The sequence below is a fragment of the Vespa velutina genome, chromosome 20, assembly GCF_912470025.1.
Source record: "Vespa velutina chromosome 20, iVesVel2.1, whole genome shotgun sequence".
Taxonomy (NCBI): domain Eukaryota; kingdom Metazoa; phylum Arthropoda; class Insecta; order Hymenoptera; family Vespidae; genus Vespa; species Vespa velutina.
The window spans coordinates 1,522,873-1,535,372 of record NC_062207.1 but is presented as its reverse complement, the minus strand read 5'-3'; the positions used below and the strand labels follow the sequence as shown (position 1 = coordinate 1,535,372).

At 26.4% G+C, this 12,500-nt stretch overlaps 1 protein-coding gene across 1 annotated transcript in view; it reads left to right on the top strand.

Annotated features, from left to right (window-relative positions):
* LOC124956059 (lachesin-like) overlaps positions 1-12,500 on the top strand; it is a 41,338-nt gene that overhangs the window by 18,476 nt on the left and 10,362 nt on the right. The window contains exon 2 of the mRNA XM_047511429.1: positions 4,639-4,885. Within this exon, the coding sequence (XP_047367385.1) occupies positions 4,678-4,885 (208 nt within the window). The 5' untranslated portion in view covers positions 4,639-4,677. The remainder of the gene's footprint in view (positions 1-4,638; positions 4,886-12,500) is intronic.

Here is a 12,500-nt window from a genome sequence, read left to right as displayed (position 1 = left end):
CCAAAGTAGTAAAAGAAAGAAAAAAAAAAAAAAAAGAAAAAAGGAAGAGGAAGAAGAAGAAGAAGAAGTGAAATTAAAAAAAAAAAAAAAAAAAAAAAGAAGAAAATGAAAAAATGAAAAGAAAAGAAAAGAAATGTAAAAAGAAGCAAAAGAGTATTAAACTCGAACAAGGAGACAAACAAAACAAATAAAACAAAAAATTTGTTAATGAATATTTAAATGGGTATATACTATTTCCTCTCTTTCCATATCGTCCTTCCCATCTAAAATCAATTTCCTCTGGAAAATCCCAAATTCAGGAGTTTGAAATTCCTCTTTTAGGAGACACTCCATCCCCCTCTCTCTCTCTCTCTCTCTCTCTCTCTCACACACACACACACGCGCGCACACAAGAAACGTTATCTGAGAAACTCTCAGTCTTTCTCCAATTCTCTATCTCTTTCTTACGCACACACGAAACGTTATCTGAGGAATTCTCAGTCTCTCTCTCTCTCTCTCTCTCTCTCTCTCTCTTACTCACTTACTCTCATCTATTTCTCTCACTCACACACACATTCTCTCTTTCTCTCTTTCTCTTAAACACACACGAGATGATATCTGAGAAATACTATGTCAGTCCGTCTCTTTCTCATTCTTTCTCTCTCTCTCTCTCTCTGTTACATACACATACATACATACACATATAAACATTTACATAGAAACACATACATGGACATACACATACACATAGATGAAACGATATCACTCGCTAATCTCAACGCGTACATCGAGATAGAATCGTCCTAAACGAGAATAGAGAAAGGTTTTCTGTTTATATGTGTTTGTGTGTGTATATATATATATATACATATATAATGTATATCTGTGTATGTATGTGTGTGTATCTGTGTCCTATCGACGACATTAAGGAAAAGGGTCGATCTATCCCGTACCAGCACCGTGTACGATATCCTTGACGAAGGCGAGACTTCGTTCTTTCGAGCGAAGGGTAAACGTAAATCAAATAGAAAGAGCGCTTCCCTAGGAAACTTTATAGACGTGTTAGGGACCCCCTTTAGAAATGTCTATGGATACTTTGCTAATGGTTACGTACTTGTCAGTATCTACAACCTACTTCGATATTTACTGATACGTCCTACCTTTTCTAACTTTATATCTATATATCTTCTATTTCTATTTCCTATTTCCCCTTCTTCTTCCTCCTCCTCTTCTTCTTCTTCTTCTTCTTCTTCTTCTTCTTCTTCTTCTTCTTCTTCTTCTTCTTCTTCCTCTTCTTCCTCTTCTTCTTCCTCTTCTTCTAATTCATAGAACAAAATGCGCGAGCAATAGAAGTCCCTAGAGATTCGATTAACTTCTCCGATATGAACTTCTCTGAACTATCTTCTTCAAACACACACACACAAGCGCGCGCGCGCGTACACACAGAGATACACACACACACATAGACACACACATATGGATATATATGTATATACATATACATGGGGGGAAAAACGATAGATTATTAAGTGTTCCTTTAATCATAGAAATTCAAAGCAAGCAAGAAGTTCGATGCCATTTCCTAGACTCGATTTAACTTAAATATCCATTTCTATCTGTACTGTATTATACGTCTTTCTTTTTATCTTTCTTTCTTTCTTTCTTTCTTTCTTTCTTTCTTTATTTCTTTCTTTATTTTTCTTACTGAAAAGTAAGACTATGTTTTATCTGTGGTGTATTATTCAACGACGACTTTCGTATCGACAACTTTGGATTTGACGGATTTTCTCGTAATCCTATTCGATAAGACACTATCTATCTCTTTCTCTCTCTCTCTCTCTCTCTCTCTTTCTTTCTTTTTTTTTTTTTTATATAACGGATTTATTTCGTTTCAAATGTCTACTTTATTTCAACTTCGTCGAATAGTTTTTTAAGATGATAGGTTTCTTTCTTTTTTTTTTTCCTTCTTTTTTGTTTTATATATTTATATATATATATATATATATATATATATATATATATATGCTTTCAACAATATAATAATTATGATTTATTATATTAACAACAATTAGAACGTAATGATTTATCTCATACATATAGATATGTATAAATGATACATATTTATGTTTATTTAAAATGGCTATGATTTTGGGGATATTCAAAATTATTCTAAATCTCTTTTAAATCATTCCATTTGTATATATATCCTTTGTGTATGTGTTTGCGTGTAGGTTTAACAAAAAAAAATCAAATTCCATTAAAAAAAATATCCAAGCAATGTATGAAAAGAATGATTAAATTAAATTTCTATGAATGAATAAATTAAATTTCTTCGACACACACACACACACACACACATACAAAAAAAAAAAAAAAGGAAAACAAAATCAATTCTACGATCATTCTAAAAATTTATTAGATAATATTTTTAAATAACTTCTATAATAGTTAACTATCATATATATATATATATATGTAATATATATATATAATATATATATATAATATATATATAATATATATATACATATGTATGTAAAGAGATGTTTAAGTAGGATGGAGTAAGAATAGGGGGATTTTATGATCATCCTATATATTACCACTTTAATATAACTCATACAGTTAAATATCATATATATATATATATATATATATATATATATATATGTGATATAGATATGTATGTTTAGGTAAAATGGTTACGTGTATGAAGAATCAAACGATATATAGCTGTTGTAAATTTATTAAAATCTTTTTTACGTCTCTCGTATTTTCACAAAAAAAAAAAAAAAGAAAAAAAAAGAAAAAGAAAAGGAGAAAAACATCAATAACCACCCCTCTGTATTTTCGAAACTAATCTTAAATGAAAATTTTTTATACTCTTCCACTTATAACGCTATACATAATTTTTAATAAAAATGTCATTCTATGATTATTCTAAAGAAAAAGAAAAGAAAAGAAAAAAAAAACAGAAAAAAAGAAAAAGAATAAAAAATATATTATAAATATATATATCTTTCGAATAACTCTTACGGTTAAATGTTATATATATATATTATGTGTGTGTGTGTGTGTGTGTGTGTACACATACAGGGTGTTCAAAAAAGCATGGGACGAAACTTACACTACGTATTACTGCGATCAAATGGATGAGAAAAAGTTTATAGAAACTAATGTCCGAAAGTGCATTATCAGAAAGTGAAATATGCTTTTAAAGATATTTATGATTTATTGCGAAGAGTTATAAGAAATGTTTGAAAATTTCTCTTCTTCCTGCAAGTATGCGGGTATATCAATTCGTCGAATTAATGATTGCCAAAACTGAAATATTCAAATATTTCAACTGTATTGGTAATAATAAGTAAATGCATTTCGAATACATTCAACGAAGAAGTTCATCATCTAACAATTTCTATCGTATTTTTATAAATCAATACATTTTCTCATGGATCTCATAAATAAATGTTCTTAACCCTCTATGGGCCAAATTTTTGTTTTAAATCCAAAAAAATTCAATTAAGATTTATGCGCCATTTCATGAAAAAAGTTATAATTATTTGGTAATATCTCGATAAATTAAAATGTGACCTGAATAGTTACACGGGCCCATAGAGGATTAAGTTAGATTATCTAGAAGACGATTATTAATTCGACGAATGAAAATAAAACGTATATATCTTTAAAAGTATATGAGCCGTTTATTTTGAAAGTGGCCTAACTCCATTTATCATCAAATCGAGATATTTAAGGGTTTGCGTTTCAATAAATTTATAAATATACGTATAGGATACTAATGAGTCATACTACTTAAGTGTATCTAAGGGTGTTAAATTTATAGTTTCTATTAAAATAGTGGCAATTGTTAAATGAATAATATGCGTTTTCTTATCAAAAATGAAGTTAGGCCACTTTCAAAATTAACAATCAGATTCATTATAAAATTTGAAGGTCCCCAAGTCCATTCAACATAATTTAAGATGTTTCAAATTGAAAAAAAACAATACTCAATTTATTTTACATATCTTTGAAACACTTCGAAAACATAATTTATGCGATTCAAAACATTTTTTAACTACATAACGTACAAAATTACGAACATAAATTTATTACAAAACAATTTACTACTCATCTAGATTTTGTGTGTGTGAAAGGGATTTGAAGAAATCATGATGTTCCGATGGTATATATCGTAATAGATCAATTATGTCCTTGAATTTTGCTGTTGTAATTTGTCTTTAAAAATAATATGAACTTAAAAATTTTCATTTTCATTCATTGATTTAAGTATAAATGGAGTTAGGCCATTTTCAAAATAAACGGTTAAATTATTGAACTAACTCTGAAAACTTATGTGTCAAGAATTATCGTATTTCCTCGGAATATAAGCAACCTGAAATGCTTTACTGATAAATAAGATAAAGTTGTACATGTAATTATAGAAACCGGAAAAAAATTGACAAATGGAGTTAGGTCACTTTCAAAATAAAGGGCTCATATATTTTTTTCAATAATGCATTTTTGTGCATAAATTTATATAAACTTTTTTTCATCCAATAGATCTCAAAGTAATACGTGTTATAAGTTTAGTCCCATGCTTCTATATATATATATACATATATATCTATCTATATATATATATATATATACGTATATGTTTAGGTAGGATGGCTACGAGTAGAGGATCAGACGATATTGTCGATGGGTCAACGAACGGTGACCCATTCAGCCCGTTTCCTAGTCACCATGGAAAAGGCCAAGGCAAAGAATCAGACCCATTCGAGAGAGGACGAGGAGGCCACTTGGAGTCTCCATATTCGCCAACTCAGGAAGGCCGATCGAGGTTGCTACATGTGCCAAATCAACGCTCAGCCCATGTTGAGCCAGCTGGGATGCGTCGACGTCCTAGGTATGCCTAATTGCGCAATATGCACATTCCTACTAGCCTCATACTCACAACCAACCAAGTAGACGTTTGCGGTCGCTTCTCCGCGACCGCACACACATGCTTATACTATATATATATATATATATATATATACATGAATGGAGGATATAGAGGAGACAGATAGATAGAGATAGATAGCTATAGGAATAGAGAGAGAGATAGAGATAGAGAATAGAGAGTATAGTAAACGGCTACCCTAATACGGCTGTAATACGCACCAAAGCGTACAATCGCACCCGTCCACGCGTTGTTTCGATTAACCGTCAAGCTTCGCACGTTCCTTGAAAATATATGCTTATGTGGGTATAAACGTTAGAACGTGGAACGTGTTTACACAATGAGTATCTATATATATATATATAGTGTGTGTGTGTGTGTGAGTATTCGCGAATTTATTTATATAATACATAGATACAAATTTATATCTAATCTTCTATACTTATAATCGTGGAATAATGATTAAGTAGTATAATAAAAAAGGGAAGAGATTTAATACGGGTTATTATGTTATTTTAAATATATATATATATATATCGTAATTGTTAGAATTGTTATATTTGTAATCAATATTTTTATAATTTTTAATTCGATTATATTTGTAATTCGTTCCAATTTTTATTGTTTATGTTTTTTTTTTTTTTTTTATTAATTTTTATTTTTTTTTTTTTGTTATTTTCTTTCTTTCTTCCTTTCTTTCTTTCTTTCTTTTTTTCGTACACGTTTTTACACAACGAGTATTCTATATATGTATATATATATATATTTTTTTTTCTTTTCTTTACTTTTTCTTTTTTTGTTTATTTAAATATATAAAGGTCTTGTTCATTTAAATATATGAATTAAATTCGATAGTTATTCTATGGAATATAATGGATAATTGGAATACTTCGTGAGAAGTGATTATGATTGTTGAAAGTTATTATTGTATTATTTGATCTGTTTAATATATCGAAAAAATTAAAACATATAACGTATATCATACGCGTGACATTAAAAAAAAAAAAAAAAAAAAAGAAAAAAAAAAATAAACAACGATTGAATTAAATATTATTCGTTAGAATAATCATTTTAGAAAACGATTATGATTACAATGATATTATTTTGATAATTATAAATAGAATTAAGATTATTTCAATTATTATAATTGATGTGCTCGTTGGTAAGATAATATATTATCTTAGACAATGGTCTGTCTTATACATAGGGATACCTTGCATATATAATACGTATAGATTTCCTATGTATATATATATAATATATATATAAGTATAGTAATAGAGGGGGTGGAGTTAATCGCAGGTAAGTACATGAGCAGCTTTGTTGTATGGATGAATAATTATTTAGATAGCGATTATGATTGTTAAATGTGAATTAATAATATATTATTTAATTCAAATTAATAAAATTATTTAATTCTTTTATTGCGGATTTGTTTGTTTTTCTTTTTTTTTTTCTTTTCTTTTCTTTTCTTTTCTTTTCTCTCTTTCGTATTCAAAATATTTTGCCGTTACTTAGAAAGGATAAGACGTGCGATATATAAAAATTTTCTTTCTCATAAGAATTATATTTTATAAGAATTAATTTAAAAAAAGAAAGAAGAAAATAAAAATTGACACTTATATAACAAGTAATTATTTAGAAAATAAATTATAATAATTCTAACTTATCCTAAATGAACTTTAGAATTTCTTTTTTTTTTTCTTTTTTCTTCTTTCTTTTCTTTTTTTTTTTTTTGTTTTGTTTTGTTTTCTTTTCTTTTTCTTTTTGAGAACGTTTAGGGTAATTTATTTTAGATCATAAAAAAAGAAAAAAAAAGAGAAAAATTTCTGAACTAAGAAAAATCTATAGCTTGAAACGATCTTGGAAAAGGAGTAATTGATTTTTAATTTTGATCGCCTAAGAACTTTCGAGTCCACCATATGCAATTTTGAAAAAGGAACATTATCTCAATTAACGATTAAATCTTTCGATAATAAAAGATAAATATATAATGTATATAATATTTATATATATATACGTATAGGTATATAAAAATTAATTCCAATGAAAGTATATAATTCGTGAAAGTATTAATTAATTAATTACTTAAAAAAAGGGAGATCATATAAATATTTATGTGGATATAGTCATAAAAACAAATATTATCTTGAATTAATCGATCAAATGGTGATTATTTTATTATTATTATTATTATTATTATTATTATTATTATTTATTATTATTATTATTATTATTATTATTATTATTATTTTTATTATTATTATCACTATTTAAAATGGATAATGGATAGTGTGTAAAAAGTTTTATTGTAATTAAACGACATAAAAATTTAACGAACGAGATATTATTATTTATATATAAATATCATAGTGAATTCGATATCAGAGAAATAACATTTCAATTTCTCAACGATCACGTAACAAAATATGTTGAAGAGAAAGAGAGAGAGAGAGAGAGGGAGAAAGAGAGACAGAGTTTTCCAAATGCTTACAGGTCACGTAACTCGTACCTTATCAATATTATTTTATTATTATTATTATTATTATTATTATTATTATTATTATTATTATTATTATTATTATTATTATTATTATTATTATTATTACTTGTATCTCTTTTTAATTATATCATTTTTGCATTGTAGAATATAAACTATATCCCAATAATAACTATATAAATAAATATAAATGAATAAATAAATAAATAAGTAAATAAATAAATGAATATATTTAATAAATTTAATAATACATTTTCAATTAGATCGAAAAAAAAAAAAAAAAAAAAAGAAAAAAACGCGTGGATCAAGGCGCTTGTAGTTTATAAAAATCACACGCCTAAGGAATATTAATTCTTATCTAAAAAGTTTCCGATGGCCCGTTACATTATTTTAACATATAAGAAATGTGATAAAATTGAGTATAAATAATAGAAAAAAAAAAAAACAAACAAACAAAAAAAGAAATATGTCGGCCAATTAGGAAAATAATAATACCCCATAAGAAATTTTAAACGATACGATTGAAGAAACTCTCTCTCTCTCTCTCTCTCTCTCTCTCTCTCTCTCTCTCTCTCTCTCTCTCTTTCCTATTTGCAACGGAAGCATAAAAATGGGAGCACAGAAAAACAGAGAAAAAAAAGAATAATAAAAAAAGAACGTAACCTTAATACAAGCCTCCTTCGCAAGACGATTCTTTTTTAATGAATGGGACCGTGTCCCCATGGCTGACAACGTGTAGGAATTCTTTTGGAAAAAAGAGAAAAAAAAAAAGGAAGGAGAGAGAAAGAAAGAGATGAAACGAGCATATCCCGGCTCGTTAGAAAAGAGTACAACCGAGAAACGAGCTTTCGCGAAGAAACGTCGTCGTCAGAATGTTCGTTGCATTTTTCGACCTCTACCCTCTTCTTCTTCTTCTTCTTCTTCTTTTTCTTCTTCTTTTTCTTCTTCCTCTTCCTCTTCTTTTTCTTCTTTTTCTTCTTTCTCGTTCATGCACCATAAAAGTATTCGCGAGCGAGAAGGACACATATATGAGAACAATTTCGATGCATATGAACGCAAACGGCTGTCCGTTCAACGAGAAAAGCTAAATCGTTATCTTACGTATCTTTACGCGGATGTATGTGTGTGTCTGTGTGTCTGTGTGTCTGTGTGTCTGTGTGTAAGAGAGAGAAAGAGAGAGAGAGAGAGAGAGAGAGAGAGGGTGAGATAAGGAGAGAAAATGACAGAGATAGGAAAAAATTCAACGTAGTCATAGAAAATTGTCGACGTCTTCGAAAATCTGGAAATTGTGCTTCGTATTTCTTTTTATATTTCTTTTTAATTTTTAATTCTGTTTTTTTTTCTTTTTTATTTTTTTTTTTTTATCTCTTTTATTATTATTATTATTATTATTATTATTATTATTATTATTATTATTATTATTATATACAAATAATTTTCTCACGGATGGTTTTAAATTGTTTTCTCCATTTTTCTGTTTTTTCTCCTTTTGTCCTTTTGCTTCCTTCGTTTTCTTAATTGATTGTATCTTTCCAATAGAAATCCATCGAATAATTTGATTTATATATATATACGTTCATATTACGTATAAAAAGAAATTTATCGAAAGTGGGATATATTGTATCAAAAAAAAAAAAAAAAAAAAAAAAAAAAAAAAAAATGTAATTTAATTCAAATACAATTAAAGGTATATATTTACGCGTCCAAACGGATATATATTTTAATGGGTAAATCTATTCGGTGGTTGAAAATAAAAATGAACGCAAAATAAAATAAAAATACATACGAGATATATATATATATATATGGAACGTGGGCAGTCGAATGGGGCATTGAGAAAGAGAGTAAATTTCAGTTCGATCGAAAATTTTTCCGGTTCAATATTCCACCGTTCTAATATCGAACATAAGAAATATTGAAGACGTCAATATATATAGAGCACAAAAATTATTGGACTCGTCAATATAAAGCATCGAACTATCGAACACGTGCGATCTTCTCGATGAAAGTATAAAAGAAAAAAAACGTACCTCGTTCTAGATTGAATTAACGTAAGAATAAGAGAAAATAAGAGAAAGAGAGAGGGAGAGAGAGAGAGAGAGAGAGAGAGAGAGAGAGAGAGAGAGATATGGAAAATTGTTCAATCGACAATCCGATTCAATTTCTCCATTTTATGATTTAATTTCTTCTAAAAACTTTTAACTCACCATAGTAATATAAAATTTTAATTATCTGTATATATATAAATATAAATATATATATATATATATGCATATAAATGTATAAAAAATATATGTAACAAGTAGAAAGTAATTATGTAATTACGTATCAATTAAAAATCTCCTTTCGCAATAATATTATGGTATATTTCTATTATTAACATAGAATTATATTTTAAATAGAAATTTTTTATTAATAATAATAATTTATTTATAAAACATACTAATGTATATATAAATAATGCTGAAATCTGTCTAATCGTTTTAAAGTACAATTGAATTTGCAATAACGCTTGTTTTTCACATTTGTTTTTCAATATTAAAAAAATAAAGATATTTAAAAAGATTTATAAAAAGGCTATAAAAAAAAGAAAAAATCAATCGTTCATCTTATATATATTTTTAAATAAACATTAATTATTTCTTTTCTTCTTTGTTTCTTTTTTTTTTTCCTCCTTCTCATTTTATCGAACTATCTAATAAATTTAATTAAAATAAAATATTAAAAATGTCCATACGTTTATCAATTTAATCTCGAGCGTATAATTTTGTTATTTGTTCGAATCGATCGATTTACAAGTTTTTTACTAATATTATAGGACTTTTGTCAATTAAGAGATTGCCAAAGTATCACTGTATCCTCATTCAATTATAAACCATCTATCTAATCGAAACCCTACAGAGAGAGTTTTACTAGTTCGAGTTAGTAGTAAGAACTTTGTTATTAAATAAATGAAACTTTATTATAATAGTATTAATAGAAGTTATTATGCATGTATTTTCCTTTTAATAAAGCTACTCGAATAACTTCTTCACCTTTTTTTCTTTTCTTTTCTTTTCTTTTCTTTTTTTCTTCTTTTCCTTTTCTTCTTCCCCCTTTTTCTTTTTAGATGCAACGTCGTATATAGATATAGATTTTTTCATTACTTTATCGCAATAATGTATCACTTTCTCCATTAGTTAAAAGTAGGCCGAAGGTGTTAGTAATTTTTATCGCGAACTATGCTCGTTCGCTTCTCAAAATATGCTCTGCCGCATTTCTTATCGGAAGAGATCTTTGAAATATGTATGTACTTACTTCCCTCTATTCTTTTTTCCTTTCCTATTTTTTCTTTTTTTTTCTTTTTCCTTCTTCTTCCTTCTTCTTCTTTTTCCTTCCCTTACAATATAGAGATATTAATGCACTTTGATTAATATCTATGTGAATATATTAATAATAAAATTGATAATATATAATTTTTATTAAATATATATATATATATATATATATACATACATAATAAATTAAATTAATGAATACTATTATTTATTAAATATAAATAAATAAATAAATATATACATATATATATATATATATAGCTTTTTTCTTCATCTATTTATTTATTTATTTTTTTTTTATTCATTATCGTAATTATTAATTAAAAGTTATTAATTTTTATGTAATAAGTACTCTTATATATATATATATATATATATATATATATATATATATATATTTAATAAAAATTTTATATTATCTTTTATATTATTTATTTTAAATATTATATTAGTGATAAGAAAGGATTATTTCTTTATCTTTTTCTTTTTTGTTATCTATTTAATTTCCATTTAATTGAAACTATATTAGTACTTAAGTATGTATGTGAATATTAATTAAAAAAAGAAAAAAAAGAAAAAAAGAGAAAAAGAAAAAAGAAAGGAAAAGAATATGAAATCTTTTTTCATCGAGACTTTTTAGGCACGTATTTAATAATCACGTTTGTATCTTTATAGTCTGAAAAAGAAAGAAAAAAAGAAAAAAAAACATTATCTCTTAAAATGTCTGAAAAAAATTAATAATTGATTTTAAAGATCATCCAGAAATTTTTGACGCATCCTTTATATATAACTATATACATTATATATAGACGCATATATATACCTATATATATATATATATATATAAAGAGAGAGAGAGAGAGAGAGAGATAGTAAGTAGAATTCTTTTATCCTTAGAACAATGTTGTTCACATTGTTATATTTTTTAATCTCGAATTGAAGCAAATGGAAAGGTTAAAAGAATCTTTTAAAAGGTGTGTCGTCCCTCAAGTCCACTTAAAATCGCGATGGAATTTCGACCGAGTCGCTTGGACTACTTTTGGTGATCTTGTTCGATGCTTTTAAAAGGTCCCGGCACTTCTCTTTTTGTTCCTTTTTTTTTTATTTTCTTTTTTTTTGCTTCTTTTGTTCTTTCTTTTTTTTTTTTTTCTTTTTCTTTTTCTTTTTTTTTTCTTCCTTTCCTCTCCTTTCTTTTTTCTTTTCTTTTACTCCAACATCTTTGCCATTATCAGTTTAATTTTTTTTACTTGCAATTTTCTACAAGAATTGCACTTTCCCAGAAGTTCGTTGCTTCTTCTTTTGTTTACTCTTTCCTTTTTCTTTCTTCTTTTTCTTTTTTGTTTTTGTTTTTGTTTTTTTCGTTTTCAGAGATTTAAAGATTAGATGTAACGATATAAAATGTATATATATATATATATATATATATATATATATATATATAAAATAGTTTACTACAATTCGTATATACTAATTAAATTGCTTATGAACAAAAACAGTATAATAAAGCTCTGATACCTGTTGCACATTTCTATTTTAGATAGAGCACGAAAGGATTTTCGTTCATTCGATAGAAACACATATGATTCTATCTCAACGATGTTATTTTTATCATGAATTCCCCCCAATGGGAATACTTATCGAGATATACTTTTATATAAATATTGTTTTCTTATAGTCTGACGAAAATTCGAATATTATCTATCTATATAAAAAAAAAATATATATATATATATATATTTTTTTTTCCTCGAAGAAGAAAGAT